We start from the raw sequence: 23,740 nt of genomic DNA, 5'->3' as shown, positions 1-23,740 counted from the left end.
GAGTGTATAACTATTGAAATTTCCATGAGCAAGAAAATATTAATTAATTTCCCCACCGTCTGCGGGCCAACTGCCTAACGACGAATAAAACGATTCTTCTATCGCACATTAAGTCGATAATTTATAGACAATTGACGTGCCCCATGGTTTTATTTTATTCTAGTCTATGAATATGTTTATAATTCCCACGAATGTATCTATTTTATTATTTTTTGGTTTTTTGTACATTTATCTTAAACATTGCAATGTATGTTTAACATAAAACCGTTTAAATTAAAAAATTTTTTTGACTTTTTTTTATTTTCTAGTTTTTATTTTTTTTTCGCATTCTGTTTAATTCATTTAGTCCTTCATTATTGCAAGGTTTCTCGCCCGTTAGTTTATTGCAGTCCAACTCCTCTATACGTAGTCCCTGCAATGATCTTACTCTACTAAGAGCCACGTAGGCTTGACCTTCTTCAAACAGTTTCGCACCTAAGTATACGACATCGTGATCCACAGTGCTGCCCTGCATTTTATGTATTGTAGAAGCCCATGATAGTATTAAAGGCAACATTCTTCTTTCAGCCGTCCCGTAATTGTACTTAGCTGGAAACTGTATGGCTTTCGGGTGTATAAGATGTACTCAGTCTCTTCCGAAATCAATTCGGACGGAAGGTACATCTGTTGCATACAAGGCTATGTACAACAAGATGCGCCTAAGTCTTGAGGGCAAAACGCTAACGATATATCATTTTTATCCACCCTAATCCCTTACAGTTCTCGGGGCGTTTTAGCCTTTCACCTTAACTTGGGCGGTGTACCGCTAACGACGTATCATATTTAGCCACCCTAACGCCACACAGTCCTAAACACGATACAACATTTTGACTTGGGTGGTGGATTCAGGCTGGATTAATCACATACCTAAATTACAGATTCAATTTGTAAATTTAAATTTCATTTGATACTCATGTTGATGGGATTGATAAAAACCTAAGTTATCCGCCATTTTGTAGCGGCGGCCATCTTCAATTTATAATGATAATGAATAAACATAATTGTATTGTCACCAAAATCCAAAGTGTATACAAAATATTAGATTAATCGGTTGACAGGAAGAGGGTGAAATTTGAATTACTAAATTTGATCCAAGAATAAATAAAACAAACTGGGTGAGCTAAATAAAACCTTTAAAAAATTTCAGATTAATCGGTTGACAGGAAGAGGGTGAAATTTGAATTACTAAATTTGACCCAAGAATAAATAAAACAAACGGGATGAGCTAAATAAAACCGTTTAATTACAGATTCAATTTCTAAATTTAAATCTTATTATTAGACGCCATTTAGTGGCTGCGCCCATCTTAAATATTGAGGTTGTATAGTGCACTGTATTCTTATTGTCAAGCCCTTTTATTTGATACCCGTATTGGTGGGATAGATAAACAATTGATATCAGCCATCTGGTAGCGGCGGCCATCTTAGATGTCAATTTTGCATAGTAAATTGTATTCTACTTGTTGAGACCTTTCATTTGATACTCATGTTGATGGGATTGATAAAACCTAAGTTATCCTAAGTTAATAAACATAATTGTATTGTCACCAAAATCCAAAGTGTATACAAAATATTAGATTAATCGGTTGACAGGAAGAGGGTGAAATTTGATTTACTAAATTTGATCCAAGAATAAATAAAACAAACAAGGTGAGCTAAATAAAACCTTAAAAAAAATTCAGATTAATCGGTTGACAGGAAGAGGGTGAAATTTGAATTACTAAATTTGACCCAAGAATAAATAAAACAAACGGGGTGAGTTAAATAAAACCGTTTAATTACAGATTCAATTTCTAAATTTAAATCTTATTATTAGACGCCATTTAGTGGCTGCGCCCATCTTAAATATTGAGGTTGTATAGTGCACTGTATTCTTATTGTCAAGCCATTTTATTTGATACCCATATTGGTGGGATAGATAAACAATTGATATCAGCCATCTGGTAGCGGCGGCCATCTTAGATGTCAATTTTGCATAGTAAATTGTATTCTACTTGTTGAGACCTTTTATTTGATACTCATGTTGATGGGATTGATAAAACCTAAGATATCCGCCAATTTGTAGCGGCGGCCATCTTCAATTTATAATGATAATGAATAAACATAATTGTATTGTCACCAAAATCCAAAGTGTATACAAAATATTAGATTAATCGGTTGACAGGAAGAGGGTGAAATTTGAATTACTAAATTTGATCCAAGAATAAATAAAACAAACTGGGTGAGCTAAATAAAACCTTTAAAAAATTTCAGATTTATCGGTTGACAGGAAGAGGGTGAAATTTGAATTACTAAATTTGACCCAAGAATAAATAAAACAAACGGGATGAGCTAAATAAAACCGTTTAATTACAGATTCAATTTCTAAATTTAAATCTTATTATTAGACGCCATTTAGTGGCTGCGCCCATCTTAAATATTGAGGTTGTATAGTGCACTGTATTCTTATTGTCAAGCCATTTTATTTGATACCCATATTGGTGGGATAGATAAACAATTGATATCAGCCATCTGGTAGCGGCGGCCATCTTAGATGTCAATTTTGCATAGTAAATTGTATTCTACTTGTTGAGACCTTTTATTAGATACTCATGTTGATGGGATTGATAAAACCTAAGATATCCGCCAATTTGTAGCGGCGGCCATCTTCAATTTATAATGATAATGAATAAACATAATTGTATTGTCACCAAAATCCAAAGTGTATACAAAATATTAGATTAATCGGTTGACAGGAAGAGGGTGAAATTTGAATTACTAAATTTGATCCAAGAATAAATAAAACAAACTGGGTGAGCTAAATAAAACCTTTAAAAAATTTCAGATTAATCGGTTGACAGGAAGAGGGTGAAATTTGAATTACTAAATTTGACCCAAGAATAAATAAAACAAACGGGATGAGCTAAATAAAACCGTTTAATTACAGATTCAATTTCTAAATTTAAATCTTATTATTAGACGCCATTTAGTGGCTGCGCCCATCTTAAATATTGAGGTTGTATAGTGCACTGTATTCTTATTGTCAAGCCCTTTTATTTGATACACACATTGGTGGGATTGATAAACAATTGATATAAGCCATTTGGTAGCGGCAGCAATCTTAGATTTCAACTTTGCATAGTAAATTGTATTCTACTTGTTGAGACCTTTCATTTGATACCCATGTTGATGGGATTGATAAAATCTAAGTTATCCGCCATTTTGTAGCGGCGGCCATCTTGAATTTATAATGATAATGAATAAACATAATTGTATTGTCACCAAAATCAAAAAGTGTATACAAAGTTTCAGATTAATTTTTTTTTAAATTAATTTGAATTACTAAATTTTACCCTTGAATAAATAAAACAAACGGGCTGAGCTAAATAAAACCGTTTAAAAACGGAGGAACATACAATTACATTCATACATGTTCATGTACATAAAAAAAATGTAAATAAAAGTGTATTTTCAAGATTATATATTAATATATGTACTATATGCAAAAAGCTAAGTGTAAATATCTTTATATAAATATATGTATGTATGTTAATATTAATATAATAAAATAAAAATAAAAATAAAACAAATACAAATAAAAAAATGTGTTTTTCTTCATTGCCTTTAAAAATTAAAAATTCACCCCAAAATCATGAAAACAGATTCTTATATCTCGGGCCAGTTTTCTTAATTCAAGAAAACTTGCCCTTAAATTTAGAAAAATAAAGTCTCATTTTAGTGGTCAAATAACCCTAAAACTAAGAAAATCTTTCTAAATTTAAGAACAAATTTACCTTTAATTTTAGAAAAATTTTCACATATTTATGGCGAAAAACAAAACAAAAACAAGGACATTTTTTCTACATTTAAGAAAAATCGCCTTAGATTTGAGGAAGTTTCTTCACCGATTTTAGGGCAAATGTTTCTTAAATTTAGGGTGACTCGCCTTTGGATCTTTTTGTATGGCGAATTTCTAAATTTGCGGGCGAAAAGTGTACTTTTTAGGGCGATTTCGGGTTAAAATTTTGATGAGTGTAAAACACTAACCTTTTTAATTTATGTAAAATGTAAATGTAAATGATTATTTAATTTTAGACCACTCTATACAGGCGGTCATCTAAATTGGAACATATTCAGTTCAGCTTTGACGAGTTAAAACCCTTTGTTTTCAGTTTATCCGATAGTGCAGTATTGCAAACCATGTCAAATGCTTTGGCAAAGTCAGTGTACACGACTTGATTATGACTTAGCATGGCATTAATGTAAAAAATTTATATATATATTTTTTTGGCTTAGTCAGCAGTTCTTTAAGTTTTAGTATGCCTACTGTAACGTTAATAAAAGCTGCGTTTAATCACGCATAAAACATGCATCTATTTTTAATTTGCAGTGACTAAATAGAGTGACTAAATCCTTCCACATAATCTCAAATATAAGAAAAAATGCGGTTTTTCGATTCAATTGTGTTAAATATCTTCAAATTCTCATGCGATCTCTCGGCAATCTTTGTCTTGCCCCTTATTAATGTTTTATATAACACCAGAGTGATAATAAAACAAAGACAATTTAAATTTCTATGTAATTTATTTAAATCATATCAGTTGAGAGTGATGCGATAAACTTAAGTTTTTGAAAAAAAAAAAAGATAACGGCTTTTCAACACGCGAACATACAACGTACAACTGACGATGCGAAAAACAGGGGTATTCAAGTTAAATCCCACAGACCTCCAACGATTAGCCTTGCGAAATATGAAATGAAAGATCATTTGGAATTATTCAACTCATGGAAAGTCCTGCCTTTCCTTTAAATTTGCCCTTGGTGATCGTTGCATGAAATATATTGTTCAATACTTCTTGACGGACAACCGCGTACCATTGCACAATTTAGGAAGATTGTGATGAAGTCAACTGTAACTTATGCGACGGAGTTCCTAGCGCATCAAGCAAGTTTAAAAATTCCATTGTGTAGTTATTCGCTTCATCCTATTTGAATGCAGTTCTCCGGCGATTGAATTTATGTTAGCTTTTCGTCACCACAAAATTGAATTTTAAAGGTCAAACGTTCACTAGAGAGGTCCGATTTCAGTTATTTTAAATAAATTTTAAAGATTTAGGCATTTACTTTACTATATTGTTATTATTGTTATTATCAAATTAATTTGATTGATTCATTATTTTTTGTTTATTTTTAAATGAATTTACTCTTTTGTGTAATATGTGATCCTAATTTTTCAGGTTTAAATATACTTTTATATATGTTACACCTCGATTCCCCCTTTGTGAGTGGTATCAGAGTATTCGGTAATGTTTTAAGGTAATACAAATATAAAATTTACCTGCTAATATTTGTTTATTCTCTTTTTTATTTTTTGATTTGTCTATATATATTAATACACTCACTGCTTACTGTTTTTAGGGTCTAATTTTTGCGCAATCTACTGCTCATTATTTTTGCGATGTTTCTTTTGTTCTAACCATTTGTTGTTCACTTGTTTTTTTTTTATTTTTGTTTATTCACAATTTAACTTAATATTATTTCAAATACAAAAAAACTCGTAGTGTTTTTAGTTTGGCAGAAGAAACCATTAAAAATAATGGTTACGCTGTTTATTTAAATTATTAATATAAATAAATTATCTCTTATATATTATAAAAAGAAATCGAGAATTAAATTTGTTTATATTTCAAATAGTCTTTGGGGAGATGGGGGAGGGTGGAAAGGAAGAGTGTGGACCCAGTCGGACTTTGCTTCATGCGGTGGGCGATTCTGCATAGAAAACTATGTCGAGCAGGGATGGCCTGATGCATGGTCCCCAGTTCAGCAAAGCAGCAAGGTCGGCGTTCATGTACATGAATCGAACGCAGCTCCGTTAAATATAGAATTCTGTAATGATTGCTCAGGAAGGTAATTCCCTTTCGGGATATTTTTTTTAACACGAAGTGCGCCGATAAAAAATTAATCAAAAATTCAGAAATTATTTTACGCTTTGCTTTTCAAACTTCGTAGAATTCCTTTAAATGAAAATCGGAAAATATCTAGGGAATAGAATCCTATTAATATGAACTTAGTATTATATTTTCAAGAGTTAGTGTACTTTTTATGTAGTGTAATTTTAAAACAAAAATTTTTAAAAGAAAATTCATTGAATTAACAAATTAAAAAATAAACTGAGAATAAACTGAGTCTGCCTCGCGCGGGATTTGAACTCGCTCTAGCCTGTTTGAAAGACGGATGTTCAAAGCCCTGAGCCACGCACCACGATCGCCCCGCGACGACAAAGACAAATATCAAGCGAGTAAAAAAATAAATGTCATAAAGGGGTTGCAAGCTTTTGCCTCTTTCACACGCGATGTGCACATGTGTGTATATCGCCGACTCAATTTTACGGGGTCTTACCCGCCGAACGGGTAAGAATAAAAGTTAGCATGAATTTGGCTTAAAAGTCCGAATGGAGAATAGTAATTGGAAAGTGTATACAGAAGATAATTTAAATATATGTAGTACACATCTTAGATTCCGATAATACAATTTTAGCACTTCAAGTCTACTGGAAGTATTGCGCACCATCAGCATATAAGCCTTAATAAGGTGAAATTAGAGCTATAGGATATAGTCGTCCGATGAAGCCAATTTTTATACCCTTGCAGGGTATTATAATTTCAGTCAGAAGTTTGCAACGCAGTGAAGGAGGCACCTCCGACTATATAAAGTATATATATTCTTGATCAGGATCAACAGCCGAGTCGATCTAGCCATGTCCGTCTGTCCGTTTCTACGCAAACTAGGCTCTCAGTTTTGAAGCTATCTGAATGAAACTTTGCAGTTAGCTTTCTATATACTCTCACTCGTATAAATGTCGGAACGGATCGGACGACTATATCATACAGGTACCATAGGAATGATCGGAAAATTTTTACAAAAAAAATTATAACGTTTTCAGTTTTCAAAAGAATTTAAATTCAAATTTGAGATATAGCCATTTCATATAATTCTACAATTTTATGTAAAACTTTATGAAAATCGGACTACTATATCATATAGCTTCCATAGGATAGATAGAGAAATTAATTCAATTAAAAATTATAACATTTTTAGTTTTCAAAAGATTTTCATCAAATTTGAGATATAGCCATTTCTTATTATTTTACAATTTTGTGTAAAATTTTATGAAAATCGCGCAACTATATCATATAGCTCCCATAGGAACGATCGAGAAATTAATACAATTAAAAATTATAACGTTTTCAGTTTTCAGCAGATTTTGAGATATAGCCATTTTATATCAGTCATAAATTTTGTGTCAAATTTTATGCAAATCGGACGACTATATCATATAGGTGCCATACAAACGATCGTTAGATGTGGGACAAAAATGCAAATCTGTGAATGTAAAACTGAAAACGTATTATGTATAGGTGAATGAAATGAAAGCAGGTATTACTTCATTGTTTTTTAACATTAATATATATATTTTATATTGTATGGAAGGAATCCAGGAAATCATCGAAGTTCTATCTGCAAGGTATATAAACTTCGGCGTGCCGAAGTTAGCTTCCTTTCTTGTTTTACTATGTGTTAAGAACATTTTTTTATATTTTAAATTAAGTATTTATGACCCCGTTTCCGTACAAGTGCAACCAGTGTGCATTGATCCAAACTTTATTTGCCATAAGATAGAATCATTCATCATGGCGTAGATGAACTCTGGATATTCGTTTAAGGGCATCAGTTAAATAAACGTCAGCGAAGCTTACAACAGCTTCATCTTTCTTCCGGCGTTGATACTTTTTCGATGCAACTTTCCATATACTTATAGTAGCGTTGCATTTCAAAATAAAGTAGTCTTTTCAAACGGATCGCTTCTAAATGTTGTCGCTGCACTATGGTCGAGCGGACCACTATTTTTGACCAAAACTAATATTTTCGGCAATTTAAAAGATATCGATTTAAAATTTTATCGTAATTTTGTACTTAAAGGATGATACTGGATAAAAATTGTTCGGATTAGAAAACTATACCCTATAGCTCTCATATTAACGATAAAAAATGTTTTTAAGATAAATTCATAAAACATCGGTTATTTAAAAGTCATATAATTTTAACAAAGTTTAAAAAATTGTATCAAAATCGGATAACGAATTCCAATAGTTTTCATTAAAGGAATTGAAATATAGTGTTTTTTTTGGCCTATAATTTATTATAAACGCTTTTTACGACATTACATTTTGTTTTGACATTTGTCTTACCTTAATGATAATATTTGATCCATTTTATTGCATTTATATCAGTTTAGTATAAAGGCAGTGTTACATCTTTTTAATTGGCATTTTCATAGAAAATGTGATTTTTTAATGCAAATTCTAAGATATGTGGTCAAAAGTGGCATTTCTCACCATATACAAAAAGAAAAGGGTATGAAATTCCCTACAAATCCTAATAGGTTTCAAGGTGGGACTAGGGGAGACGCACTTTGTATACCTTTTTAAAAAAAAATTCTTTCAATGAAAGTTAAATACGTATTTTTAAATGCATATTTTAACATCAAATTAGAAAGATACCAGAACAACAACATTTCCTATTACAAAACAAGTAGTTCACATATCACTAATTCAATGTAAAAAAAGTTGGTTCAGTTCGGTATATTTTTTTCCGAGTTTTCGTAATTTTAAGAGACTTACAAGAAAAGTTCAAAGTATGCCAGAGAAACTCTTCGGTGTTATCCGGCATGTTCTAGTCCCAAAGTGTATGCGTGAGAGTTTTTATACCTTTGCACGGTTTTATAAAAAAAAATTCTTTAAGCTTAGATTAAATTCTTATACATTAGAGCTCAGAATATGAAGAAACAACTCGGGACACAAAAACAAAAATAATAATAATAATAAAAAAAAATTTCTACTCGTTTTTACAAATGAGAACTTAAAGCCTCATACATCATCCGAGGGTTAGTCAACACATTCTATAGTCGTCCTGTTCGCATTTACTAGATTAAGCTCCTTTGATGAGCATTAACAATAGGAGCGCCATCTTAGAGTACTGTTTAACTTAAGTTTTCAAAAAACATAATGGCGTGATGAACTTGACAAGAACAGGGCCTAGATGCAATACAACTCTTAATGAAGACATAATTCTTTTACGGGTATTAATAAAAAAAACTTTTAATGTCTTAGTCCATTACAAATCAATAGAATCTTATCAAAAATGATCTTTTAAGTGAGCTTAAAACATAAAGTTATCGCACAGTCCGTTGACGCTCAACAAAAAAAGCACTTTAAGACACTGAAAACTAAGGATTTTCCAAGCGAGAATAAGCTTTAATTTCCGAATGCCGAAGAAGTTACTGAGAAAAGTTTTATGAACAGATGATAGCTCCTTTATGTTAAACTCTACAAAAAATAATGTCTTTGTAAGATTTTTTAAAGAACAAAATGCAAAGAGCACAGAACTTTTGTCAAATAGTGAGCAAATATTGTCTTGGTATGGGGATATTTTGCTCTTCCGACCCTATATCCAGAAAAACAGGTTTGTGAGACATGTATTTGGGGGGTATTATAATTTTAGTCAAAAGTTTGCAACGCAGTGAAGGATACATTTCCGACCAAATAAACTGTATACATATATTCTTGATCAACGTTAACTGCCGAGTCAATCAAGCTATGCCCGTCTGTACGTCCGTCTGTCCGTTTCTACGTAAACTAATCTCTAAGTTTTAAAGCTATGTGAACGAAGCTTTTCTGTTAGTTTTTTTTTATAATGTCAGTCTTATATATGTATGTCGGATAAAAAAAAAAAATTTGGAAAAAGTGCTAACTTTTTCAATAATTTTTCTTTAACATAAATGTATATAATTTATTTTATATTAATTAATAATAATCGATTTGCAATCAGCAAAGGTATACAAAATTCGGCGTGACGCGAAGTTAGCTTTCCTTCTTTTTTTGTTACTTTAAAGTTGTTTTTCTTACTACTTAATAATTGTCAAAATACTTATGCCACTACTTAAAATCGCAAAACCTTTTCATGTTGTTGTATATTTTCAAGAGTTTTTTAAGTTTATATAAGCTATCTGCTATAGTATAAAATTAAAAACAAAAAAAATTTAAAAAAATGTGTAAAATTATTTAGCTGCTATAAAATTATAACGAAAATTTCACGGCAGCTGTTTTTTTAACAATTGTCCCGCCAATTAAACTGATGTCGTTTTGTGTTTCCGAACAAGTTCATGCCTTGACCAAGTGAACTGTGACCGAATCCTTGTAGATATATGCATGTATATTGCCTGATGCAATTCAAACCTAAAATCTCTTGATTAGATCGTCGACCACCAGGTATAATAGCAAGTATGACACGACCCAACCTTGCGGCCGCGCTCCTTTCACCATAGAAGGAGTGCCTCAATCATCTCAGAAACAACTTTTTCATACTCCACGCAGTGTGGAGTAATTTTATAATCGGCAGCTTTGCTTGCCAGCAGGAGAGATGATTCAAGCCCTGAGAAGGTGCCATCTTGTTACAGCTGCGTCCCTAAAAGTCAACAGCATAGGGTCGTCTACACTTTGTCAGCATCGTAGACGAGGCCTGCTTTTACCCACTTGCAGAGTACAGTTGAACCATTAATAGTACACACAATTACTAGGTCGCCTGTTGTACCCTGACTGGCTGGCGGTGATGTTCCGGTACACATAAGTCCTAGTATTTATGCATTTAATACGATTTTAATATTGCGCTTCAAACGTTATTAAAATTAAATTATTAAATCATAAAATATCTGCACACAAATATCTTTTATATCTCTCCCTGTGGTCTATCGGTATTTAACTGAATCGACACATGCAAACTGAAAATTTAAATTTAAATTAAAAAAAAAACAGTTTAATATTTTGTGTTGTTAAAAAAAAAATGTTTTATATTTTAGACCGAAAATAGTTTATGTTTTTTTGTCTTTATTTAAAAAATATTGCTCCTTAACACTTATTTATTATTTCATATTCAGAATACCATATTTTGAATTATTTCTGGCAGGATTCTTAAAAGTTAAAAGTAAAAACAGTTTCAGCTCGAAATATAGCCTTGTTTATTATTTTTTTTTTGTATTTTTAAAGAAATATTTTAAATTGTACATCCGAAGTATTTTTTAAATTTACTTTATATTTTTTTTTATAAACAATCAAATAATATATATATAAATTGCATGAAAAAATAACATAAAACAAAAAAAAATTTTATCCGTGTAGGTGTCAGTGAACTTCACATGTGTTGTTTTATGTAATTAATTTTTCCAAACATAAAAAAATAACGCACGCCGTATTTCTCTTCTTTTCATAGGTTGATCTGCGACACATGGATGAACAACTGGGTAGCAATGTAGTTGATGTTGGTGTCGACTTGTCCGAATTTTATATGTCAGTTGAATGGGATATTCTTGAAGTGCCAGCCGTAAGGTAAGGACTTAAAAATTTAATAAGGGGTGTTTATAACATTTTAAAATGTTCAATACTCAATTAGTTATAAACTCGGTCGAACCCTCATTAGAATACAGTTAAGTTCTATGTGAAGAGGTACTGACTTCACTGAAAATATACAATCATTTACTACCATCTGGAGGAAGCTGAATATGTACGACTGGATGGTTCTACTTCGAACAAATCGCCAATACCCAAAGAACTCCCCTTGCATACGAAAAGTTGAGTACTTCTGCACTCGAAAATAATCACCTAAGAGACTTTCACATTGAATCGAGGAAGTCAGTAGCAAGACAGAATCGACAGGAAGAAGAAGACAGGTTAGTCTTGGCAATAGGAGATTTCTCGATCTGTTGAATGTCCGAAATTTGCCTTAAAAGTAATTGATCTAAATAGCGCGCCATGGAATTACGTAAAATGATTGTATTGGCCAAGGTACTAGTATCGGGGATGGTACTGGTGTAAGTAGAATAGATAATAGATAGTACAATAGGCCAACTCCGTACTTATCAACAGCATCAATTAATGTTATAGTATTATTTACATTTATTTATGTGTTTAAAGCTTTGAACTATAATTGTATGTGAATATTTGATTTTATATATTGTTCAGTATTAAAAATATTAACCCAAAAGAAAAATGTTCTGGAAAATATTTTATATATTTATATTTTTACTTCGCGTCACAAAACTCAAAAACATATACAGTCGTGAAGTAAAAAAATAGCCGGCAGAGTTTTGGATCTTTTGAAAATATTGAACAATTGTTAAAAAAAAAAAAAAAACAAGGCACGCCGAAGTTTATATACCCATGCAGATTAAACTTCGATCACTAAAATTAATACAATATAAATAATATATAATTATGTTTAAAAACAAATATGTAATGCCTGCTTTCAATTCGTTTTATCGTTCAATGGTTTTATTTCTTATTGCTTTCCATTCTTTCGTGCGAAGCAGATACATAATTCTATCAACGTAGTCTGGGTCAGTCTGAATGTGAAATTCAGTGATCATGCCAGGGGATAAAAAAAGTTTCGCCGAAAGTCCAGTTAAGAACTTTGATAATGGATCATCGTCATCAGAAATAGGATTACCTCCGCCGTCAGCTTAGGACTCATGGGCAGCGCTCTTGTAATGGCCCTCAGGCTGAGGGCCTCAGCATATCACTGGAAGGCACCGAATCTCACTGGCTCTCGCAGAAATGTTTTCCCGGCATTACATGAACGCAGTTCCGATCATTATTTTTGCAATACTTTCAGGGTAGGAGACTTTGGTCGCAATTGTTATATATTTGCTAAATGAACTCCCAAAAAAAGGAGAGTGCCAGTCCCTGTATGGAACCAGAATGGTCACTTCATTAATGGACCGGTGGAAGTCACTCAGCGTTGAGCAGATTGCAGTATCCGTTACTTTGGCACATGCAGCTGGGAAAGACAAACGATTGCACCGTTTGGTTTTTACGACGGATATCAAAAACCGAAACGAGCTGCATCAGGAATTCAAAGCCATTTCGTTTGACGCCAGACAGAGCCAGCATTCAATAAACAACTTACCAGCACCAGAAAAAGAGCCAGTGCTATGCCTAACATCAAAGAGACAACGTAGCGTCAGCAGTCTCGTAATCAACAAACAGGAGCAAATGTTACAAATGTGGAAAGGCTGGACATGTATTTACGGTTTATACTATCAAAGATGTAAATATATGCACCGTACTTGAGTCGTTAGGAAAGTAGCTGCAGTTTGGGGGGTCGTTCCAATTTAATTTCGACTGCGGAGCCGAGTACTCACTCATCAAAGAGATTGCATCACTGAGATTATCCGGGATTAGAATAAACAACGTAGTGACATTGAGAGTTATTGGTGGTGACTCTGTAGCACTTTACAGATATTGGCAAGTCTTTTAATTTGTGAGAGTTCTTTTGAAATCTTATTTTGCGTAGATAATAGATAATCATATCAAATAAGAAATTCTGATTGGTCGGGAAATTTTGAGCCATGGCTTCGGCGAGACAATTACATTAATTATGTTTAACGAAAAGTCTGTATTACCTGTCGTAGTCTCCAAATGCACTCCTGACCTGGCTAGTGTTGATACCGATTTGCATGGACAAGCTAAAGATAAACTGTTATCAATATTACAGGGGTATTAATATTCGTTCATAAACGGTATCCCACAGAGCCGTGTGACTACGGGACAGCTAAAGATTCGCCTGATTGATTAAAATAAGTCGGTTCAGATGCGCCCTAATCGATTGAGTGTGTATTGATATGGCAAAAAGCTTCTATCAGATCCTAATACATACAAACTCTTTTGAACGGACAGCGACTACAAAATCCCAGATAGGCAGTAGAAATCATTTATTGACTTCCAGTAAAAATTTCATGACATTTCATCTATTGAAAGTGAGGTTATTGCGTTTTAAGTGTCAATTTGTTTTTGTCATCGGTGCGAAAATGAACTTCTAACAAAGAGCCAACATTAAATTTTGTTTTAAAATTGGTAAAACTTTTACCGAAACGTTTCAATTGGTGAAACAAGTTTATGGCGATGATTGCTTATCCAGTAGCAGAGTGCACGAGTGGTTTCAACGTTTTCAAAGTGGTCGTGAGCACATAAATGACGATGAACATGTGGGCCAACCAAAATCCGTGATCACCAAAAATTCATCATTGAATGTCATGGAAATAGAATTGAACATCTCCAAAACATCGATTTATCGCATTTTGACCGAACATTTGGGCTTACAAAAGGTGTGTGCGCGGTTTGTTCTGCACAAATTAACTGACGTCGAAAAAGTGCTCAGAATTCAACATTCGAAGGACATCATTAAAGAGGCAAAAAAAGACTCGAACTTCCTTTACAAGATTGTGACTGATGACGAATTGTGGTGTTTTCAATATGATCCTGAAATGAAACGCCAGAGTGCTGAATGGAGGGCGCGGGACGAGCCGAAACCCAAAAAATCGCGCCTGGAGAAGTCAAAAGTGAAGACATTGCTGATTTTATTTAATGATTCCAAGCATATTGTCCACAAAGAATTTGTGCCATCCGGCCAAAACGTTAATGCGGTATTCTACCTTAGAGTTTTGAAGCGTTTGGTGTGCCGTATTCTACGTGTTCGGCCCGAATATCGCGAAGATGGACTATTTGACCAAAAATCACATTTTAACCATCAACCACTCCCCGTATTCACCTGATATGGCACCGTGCTACTTCTACCTTTTCGGAAAAATGCATTTGCCGATGAAAGGAAAGCGTTATGCAGACGTAGAAGCCATTCAAAAGGCTTGCATCGGCATACTGGCGGCCATACCGGGCAACGAGCTAAAACACTCGTTCGACATGCTTTTGGACCGTGCAAAATGTTATTACGTATTAAAGCAGAAGGATACTATTTTAAATAAAATAAATTGATTTTGCCGAAAAACCATTTGTTCTATATTTTTTTTTAAAGTCCTGTTTATTTTGGAACTCATCTTGTATTTATGTGTTTTCTTATTTGAAGGTTAAAATGTAGTTCTGTTTTCTTTTTTATTTATTTTGGTTGGAAAAAGGCTGTTCAGACCAACTCTACTTTTTTGTCATACTTTACGAATTTTTTTAATCTATCCTTATTTACTTATTGTATTTTACTCTTCTTACCTTTTATCACTGTGTAGGTAGGTAGGCTGAAGTAGTGAAACTCATCTTGAGCCACCAATTAAAGCTAAGCTCCGTTTTGATCCACCCCCTCCCGAATCATTGATGGCTGCAATCTTGCGCTTCCATACTTCTCCCAGCGGCTCTAGCTGGTTGGCAACGAAGGGAAGCATTCTGGTCCTGTTTAGTGCCGGGCAGTGGCAGAGTAAGTGCTCTGTCCCTCTTGCTCTGGGATATCAGTTCTGGTGTGCGTTTTTTGACGAAGTTTGGCCAGCATAGTTTCGCTCTTCTGGATTGCTTTGTCCTTGACCAAACTCTGTTGACCATGTTTTTGTAGGGTTCAGTATCTGCTTAGTATCTGCTTACTGTTGCTTCGCCCAGATGAGCCTTCTCTGGCTAGCTTGTCCGCTTTCTCATTTCCTGGTATGTCGTTGTGTCCTGTCACCTAGGTTATTCTTACGACATTATCTCATGCGAGTGCATTTAGGCCTTCTTGGCATTCTGTCATTAATTGCGAGTTGGTTCTAACTCTAGAGCCTTGATAGCCGCTTTCAGAGCACATCCACACATTGGTATTCCTTAGCTCTTGCTGTGTTGAGAGTCTTGCTGCCTCCAATATAGTAAGTACATCAGCCTGGAAGACTGTTGCTGATGCTGAAAGTCGATTCAGTGTCAAAGCACTCAGCAAAAAACCAGCCCCGCAAGTGATGGGACCTCAACAAGAATGGGGCGGTGCCATATGCGCTGATCTTTCCAGAAATCGCTCGCCTGCAATTTCACCGCACTCTGCGCCGCTGGATCTTTAATGAACAGGTTAATCGGCATTATGCTTAGAATTATATTCAGGGCAGCTGCTGGACATGAGCGTAGCGCTCCTATTTTTTCCGGCGCATGCCGGCTCTGGTGAGTCAGTCTTAAGCTTACAATCGCTGTGTAGAACCAAATGTTGGTCTTTGGGTTCTTTCTTTCGCTTTCCTCTACGAAAGCGGTATGTATGTTAGTGTAATGCATGCATTATAGACGACTTTGAGCCATCTACTGATTCTTTCTTTTGCAGCTTGTAGCATTGACGGAATGATACCATTAAGGCCCGGGCTTTTATATTTGTCGAGTGAGTCTATTGCCTATTGAATCTTCTCAATTGTGATAATCTCCCATGTTGTCATGAGTGTCTGTCTGGTTCTTGACCTCTCAGACTCCGAGTTTTCTGGCACATTCCCTGGAAAGTCCGTGTCTACCAGAATCTCTACAGATTCTATTACTGACGTTGCTGCTCTGCCGTCAGGTTTGTTTATAGGGGATGGGCCCATTAGTAACGATCTTACTTAGGGTTGCAATGTCGTTTGTATCCTCTATTGCATCGCAGTAGCTCTTCCAGTATTCATTATTGGCTTCGTATACTGCTTTGTATTGTTTTTGTGTTTCTTTGTAAAGCTTCATTTTTATGACGCATAGTTTGTGTTGAAGGTTTTTCGTGCCTTTTGGTGTATACTGCTTCTTTGAAAATGTCACTCTATATGTCTCATTAAAGACGTTGTTTAGTATATATGTTAGGCTATCTACTTCCTTGTCGAGTGCCTTTTCTGAAGATTGCACCCTTATCCTCCTGCTGCTGACCTTCGAGTGGACAATTTCGCTGAATTTGCCTTAGTTCTTTTTGCATGGTGCATCGGTGCCGGCTTGCTCACTGGTATCGTCAGCTTGAAAATATATACCTGTGGTCTGTAATAGCTGTTGTTTATGAGATGAGTTAGATCTATCACCTCCTCCCCCCACCCAAAAAAATCCTCCGTTTTCTGAAATACAAAGGTGTGCTCGCATTATATAATATAATCAAAGAGTGACTCACCTCTGCCAATGATTTTCGAACTTCCTCCAGAGAGTATGCCTCGTACCCGGGCACAAGGGTCGTCTTCTTATCTGCGGCTCATTATTATTATTATACCGGTTTTGGAGGAGCTGGGTCGTCGTGGGCCATGTTAGCTGGGGCAATTAGCACTGGAAACTGCTAGATCCGGTGTACTAAGGTTAGAACATAGAAATGCGTTAAAATGATTCTTTACTACTATACAAGCTCTTGTCCTACCCGTCGAGTTTGTGTAGAGTATAATGTATCCAGGCAGTAATGGGCCAGAGACTTGCTGGTCTCTGGTCCATAGTTCTAAGATTAGTGCTATGTCGATGCGCTTTAGGTTAGTTTGCACTATCTTTAGCATAGTGTTTGATTGGCGTGGAGTCGGGAGACTTGCCGTCGATGACTATGTCATCCAACAACTTCTTGGTGACGTCCACCTCCTCGAGGATTTCATCTGGCTCTGCAAGGAAGGCTTTGACCTTAGCCTTCCTGATGCCGTACTGATTTTTATACCCTTTTCGTCTAGCTGCGACAGGCAGCTGTGGTTTATCAAAAAAAAGAATGGATGGCTTGTCTTCATCTCCTCTGCTTTGAGGATGGTCCCTTTCTCGGTATGTATGTGTGGGTTCTAACTCTAACTGTCTAACTCAAGTTCTCAAGTTTTTATCATAATATTTCTTGTTTTTAGTATAATGTTCCTCTAACATTACCCTAACTCTTTTGTATAACATTTCTAGTCTATACTTTGTTTCTTTGCCATAATCATCTACATTATATTATGGATCTACTTTATGATCGCTGTCAAAATATTTGAGCAAGTTGATTTGCTTGCCGAAAACTAGCTTATATTGTCAATAATTATGTGCCATAGAGGGTGTTGTGTTAAAACAATAAATAAAATAAGAAAGTCAAATGTCCCATTCACTTTTGTCACCTCATAAATATGAACGAATGTATCCATTGAATGTTCTATGACTTCTTTCTACAGTACCTACTGTCCTATGGTGGTGCGCGATAGATTTTATGTTATTAATGTTTAAATGTTTACAAAAATTTTTAGTAATTGAATTCTTATACTCTGTTGACGTGTCCATAATGAACGCTTTCATTGGACCGTATTTCAGAATAAAGGATTCAAAAATTGCTTTTGCGTCAGTTTTGCCATTTAATTTGCAACGGGGATTAATACTAAATATTTGGTTAAGTCACACACGAGTAATGTTTTTCCAATAATAGTTTCGTTTTATTTGTATACCCTTCCGGGGTAAAATAATTTCAGTCAGATGTTTGCAACGCAGTAAAGGAAGCTTAACCAATCATATGTATGTGGGATCCGGTAGTGTTGGTAGGGTGGCCAAAGTTACCAGAAGCGGACTCACATACTAAGTCTCTGATTCCCTTCGATACAGTATACTAAAAGGGAGTAATCGATTGCAGATAAGTCTGGCATCTCCTCGCAAAGGCATTCGCCGCCAGAATCTCGTTTTGCTTGGACGTTTTAAATTAAGATAACCACGTTTTGTTAAATTAAGATTGAATTAAGTTACAAGTTACCAGTTAAATGTATTAAGCAATATCATTAAATCAAAGCCGGTGTTGCAACTTTTACTAAAGAGGACACTGCAATTTTGGGGACTCGACCGAGGATATTGCCCAGCATTTGACAACTTGAACCTTAATAAAATATAATTAACAAAACACTGTGCAGTGAGGTGGATGACAAATTGAAAATTTGGAAATGGTTAAGAGTTCGGGAAAGACACGCAATTTGGTCAACGAGAAACATTGTGCAGTGAGGTGGATGACAAATTTAGAACATTTTGGAACTGGTTAAGAGTTCGGAAAAGCCACGCAAATTGGTCAACGAGTGACAGAGACAGCAAGAGACGCAAAGAATTTCATCACAAAGCGTAAGGAAATTCTTCGGAAGGCGGAAAGCAGACACACACATGGGCGAGTGAGACGGAAGCAGCGAGTGACGACGACGAAACCGAGTGGCAGCGTCCAAATGTAGATGGCATCGAATCAGGCTGGTAAAGGGCAAAGATTCAAGAAGCAGCGGATTGGCTGGAGAAAACCGAAGCAAGACGAGGAAAGGCAAGACACTTGGTGGCGTTCGAGGAACACGTAGACAAGAACGTGCAGGTCAAGATTGGAACACGGAGTTGGAGGAAGAGAGCTGGAACACGAGGATCAGCAGCAGATCAAGCTAGAGAAGATCAGGAGTTGGACAAGCAGAGGCGAAGCGGAATAAGGTGCGGAGCAGGAGCAGTAGAACATCAGCAGAACCTTATTGGCCATAGCAAAGGCACATGGTTTTGCAAGTCTTCAGAAATTGGATTCCAATTGGAGACATTGCGAAGTAGTAGGTAGCTGTGTGAAGAAGAAGAAGGCGGTCGAAGTGAAAAGAAGCGAGACAGCTCGAGGCGAAACAGGGTCGTCGCAGGCTAAGTAGCAGTCTGATCGTATGTGTGAAGAAGAAGAAGGCGAACGCTACAGAAGGCGGTGGACGTGAAAAGAAGCGAGACAGCACGAGGCGAAACAGGGTCGTCGCAGGCTATGTAACAGTCTGACTGTATGTATGTGTGAAGAAGAAGCAAAAGCAGGACTGTTAGTTTGTTAACAATTGTATCGAGAAAGATTAGAGTTAAAACACAATTTTGTCATCATATTAACTGTAATTTTCAACAGGATATTTTTGTAAAATGGAGAGAAGCGAGATCTTGGCATTGCGAGTGGAAGAATTGCGACGGTTGCTGTCAGAGCTGCAGTTGAATACAACCGGATTGAAAGCTGAATTACAACACCGATTGCTAACTCATTTTGGGTTGATGGATGAGGGTGAGTCAGAGACAGAGGGTGAGCCCGTACAGTTTAGGTCAACAGTAGCCACACCAACCACCCACCACAACAGAGTAGACAACCAACATGGCCAAGTTTCCCAACATAGATCGTGGTTTACTTTGAAAGATGTAGAAGGAAGTGTTTCTCAGTTTTCTGGCTCAGGTGTCCCAAATATAGATTTGTGGATTGAGGAGATGGAAGATTGTTCGGCTACCGTAGAGTGGAGCCCTTTGCAGCAGTATGTTTATGCAAAACAGCTACTATGTGGAGCAGCCAAAATGTTTGTACGTAGCCAGAGAAACATTAAGGACTGGGAAAGTTTGAAGTTAGCTCTCCTACAAGAGTTCGGAGTGCAGGTTTCTACAGCCGAGATTCATCGCAGGCTAGGAAAGCGTCGTCAGCAAAAAAGTGAATCATTACAGGAGTATTTATATGCCCTAATGAAGATAGCTAAGCCTATACGGTTGGAAGACGAAAGTCTAATCGAGTACTTCGTAGAAGGTATACCAGATGCTAGATTGAATAAATCGATGTTATATCAGGCTAGAAATCTGAAAGAGTTGAAGTGGCAGATTGAAGCATACCAGAAGGCAAGAAGCTCGTATAAGCCAGACAACAAGTACACTCTTCAAAGCAGTAAGGTATTTAAAGAGTCGGTCAACGAAAAGACAACAGAGTCGGTTAGGAAATGTTTTAGGTGCGGAGATCCGTCTCATATGAAGAGAGACTGTCCAGTACAATCGAAATGTTTCAAGTGTAATCAGCCAGGGCATCGAGCAGCGCAGTGTAAAGTAGGGACTCAAGTCAAAACGGAAGAAAGAACTAACGTGGTTCAGGCGGAGAAAATAATTCCGAAGCATTCTCGTACATCTTGTGGTTTAGAAGTAAAGTCCGCATTTTGTTCGAATGTTGAATTCAAAGGACTTGTAGATACCGGAGCAGAGTTGTGTTTGATGCGTAGGTGTGTATTTTTAAAACTTGATATAGGCGTTGGCAGTTTAATTGGCAGGCAAAGAGTTTTGACTGGAATTGGAGAAAGTCAGGTGCTGACTTTTGGCAGTTTTAAAGCACCAGTTAGTATCGATGGCATAGAAATGTGGATCGAGTTCCACGTGATTCCGGATGAAGACATGAAATTCGATGCAATTTTAGGCACTACAATTTTAGAAAATGTAGACATGATGGTCACACAGAAAGGAACCGTGTTTTCAAAGAGAGTTCAAAGTGTGCAGCCAGCAGAGGTTCAGGGAAGGGAAAGTTCCTGTATGCAGCTTATGAACGAATTTGGCAGCCTTTGTATGTTAAGTACCGAAGATCATAAGTCAAGCTTGAAATTGGATCATTTAAAGGAAAATGTCGCTGTTGAAGTACAGTTGTTGGTAGAAAATTACAAATCAAAGAAAAACCAACGTTCACCTGTAGAAATGAAAATTTTGCTGACAGACGAGTTGCCGGTTTTTCAACATCCAAGGCGTTTGGCCTATTGTGATCAAAAGATTGTAGATGATCTTAGGCTTAGGCTTAGGGAAAAAATAATCAAACCAAGTACTTCAGAGTTTGCTTCACCAATTGTTTTGGTAGACAAGAAGAATGGGAAGAAGCGTTTATGCTGCGATTACCGGAAACTGAACGAAAAAATAGTCAGAGATAATTTCCCAACAGCACACATGGATTGCGTTTTAGAAAAACTTCAAGGTGGAGAGGTTTTCACAATTTTGGATTTGACAAATGGATTCTTTCACGTTCCTGTGTCTCCAGAATCTCAAAAGTACACATCATTTGTAACCATGAATGGGCAGTAAGAGTTCATGTTTGTACCTTTCGGTATCACAAATTCTCCAGCAGTGTTTACCAGGTTTATAATGGCTGTTCTTCGAGAGGCGATAAGAAACGATGATGCAGTAGTGTACATGGACGATGTGATCATTGCCAGCAAAAGTGTATAACAGGGCTTGGAGAAATAGAAGCGAGTATTGAAAGTGGCAGAAGAAAGTGACTTGCGTATAAATTGGACCAAGTGTCTGATATTGAAGGACAGAGTAAATTTCCTAGGATATATCGTGGAGTTGGGAACAATAAAACCAGGTGAAGAGAAAACAAGAGCGGTTGCAAATTTTCCGATCCCACGAGATAAAAAGGGAATCCAAAGGTTCTTAGGTTTGACTTCGTATTTCAGAAGGTTCGTAGAAAATTACGCTGTGATTGCTAAGCCATTGTCCGATCTGTTACGTAAAGAAGCTAAGTTTGAGTTCAAAGAGAAGCAAGTTGAAGCATTTGATAAATTAAAAACAGCCCTAATCAATGGGCCCGTTCTAAAGTTGTATGACCCTTCACTCGAAACGGAAATTCATACTGACGCTTCAAAATTTGGATTCGGAGCTGTGTTGCTTCAGCGTGACAAGGAAGATAGCTTGTGGCACCCAATTTTCTATATGAGTCGGAAGACCAAGCCGTGCGAAGAGAAGTACCATTCTTATGAACTAGAAGTGCTTGCAGTTATTGGAGCTTTGATTAAGTGGCGAGTCTACGTTCTTGGAAAAAGATTTAAAATAGTCACAGACTGCAATGCGTTTGCCATGACTATGAGAAAGAAAGAGATTCCGCTCAGGGTTTCGCGTTGGGCAATGTACCTTCAAGACTTCGACTATGAAATTGAACATAGGTCAGGTAATAAGATGAGACATGTAGATGCGTTGAGCAGGGTGTTTTGTTTTGTTGTGACAGATAGCTTAATACACCGTTTGCGAGAAGCTCAGCTATCAGATGATTGGACCAAGGCTGTGAAGGGTGTTGTCGAAACAAAACAGTATGAAGACTTCTATGTATCAAATGGAATCTTATTCAAAGATCCGAATAGGGAGCTGCTTGTAGTTCCATCGCTTATGGAAGACGAAATCATACGAAACGCCCACAAGCAAGAACACTTTTCATCAAAAAAGACGCAAGAATTGGTCGAGAAGTCTTATTTCATTCCCAAGGTGAGAGAGAAGATAGCGAAGATTGTTGAGAGCTGTGTAGAGTGCATTTTAGTGAATACAAAAGCTGGAAAGCAGGAAGGGTTTTTGACGCCAATAGACAAAGGGGACAAACCGTTGGTTACATACCATATTGATCATGTTGGCCCGATGGAGGTAACCAAGATGCGCTATAACCACATTCTCGTCATAGTCGATGCTTTCTCGAAGTATTTATGGTTATACCCTACGCGAAGCACTGGGGTTGAAGAAGTTTTGAGTTGTTTGGAGCGTCAATCAGTTCTTTTTGGTAACCCATACAGAATCGTGTCAGATAGAGGGGCTGCATTCACTTCACACCTTTTTAAGGAGTATTGCGAAAGGCAGAAAATACAGCACTTGCTAATCGCGACAGGAGTTCCCAGGGGTAACGGACAGGTAGAGTGTATGCATCACGCTGCTATCGAAACTGAGCCAAGAAAATCCAGGGTGCTGGTATAAGCAGGTAGGCAGAGTGCAACAGGCGATTAACAACACTGAGCCGAGGAGCACGAAAGTCGCCCCGTTCAAATTGCTAACTGGATTGGATATGCGTGTTTCAAGTAATCAGGAATTGAAAGATTGAAGATTGTCTGATTTCTGAGCTACAGGATGAAAGGGAAAAGCTAAGAGAGATAGCAAGGCAGAATATTCAGGATATTCAAACAAAAAATAAAATGGCATTCGACTCTAAAAGAAAGGTAGAACGTAAGTTTGAGTTGAATGATTTAGTTGCTATTAAACGCACCCAATACGGGACAGACTTGAAGTTGAAAGGAAAGTATTTAGGACCATATAAAGTAGTTAAGGTCAATAATCATAGACGTTACGACGTGGAAAGAATAGGGCAAGAAGAAGGGCCATATAGGACTAAGACTGTTGCAGAGTATATGAAACCATTCGGGTCGAATCAAGCATCAGGAAGGC

The 23,740-nt window shown here is 36.3% G+C and overlaps 1 protein-coding gene across 2 annotated transcripts in view; it reads left to right on the top strand.

The window, feature by feature from the left end:
* LOC110182175 (acetylcholine receptor subunit alpha-like) overlaps window positions 1-23,431 on the top strand; it is a 111,075-nt gene extending 87,644 nt beyond the window's left edge. For both annotated transcript variants that reach the window (XM_086832987.1, XM_086832988.1), the window contains exons 3-4: window positions 11,343-14,232; window positions 14,286-23,431. In XM_086832987.1, the coding sequence (XP_086689113.1) occupies window positions 11,343-11,462 (120 nt within the window). In that variant the 3' untranslated portion in view covers window positions 11,463-14,232; window positions 14,286-23,431. The remainder of the gene's footprint in view (window positions 1-11,342; window positions 14,233-14,285) is intronic.
* Window positions 23,432-23,740: the final 309 nt, after the last annotated feature.

This window comes from Drosophila serrata, unplaced genomic scaffold, assembly GCF_035046125.1.
Source record: "Drosophila serrata isolate PLE 108 unplaced genomic scaffold, ASM3504612v1 contig_262, whole genome shotgun sequence".
Lineage (NCBI taxonomy): Eukaryota > Metazoa > Arthropoda > Insecta > Diptera > Drosophilidae > Drosophila > Drosophila serrata.
Note: the sequence above shows the minus strand (reverse complement) of the source record. Positions and strands in the feature narration are given on the sequence as shown.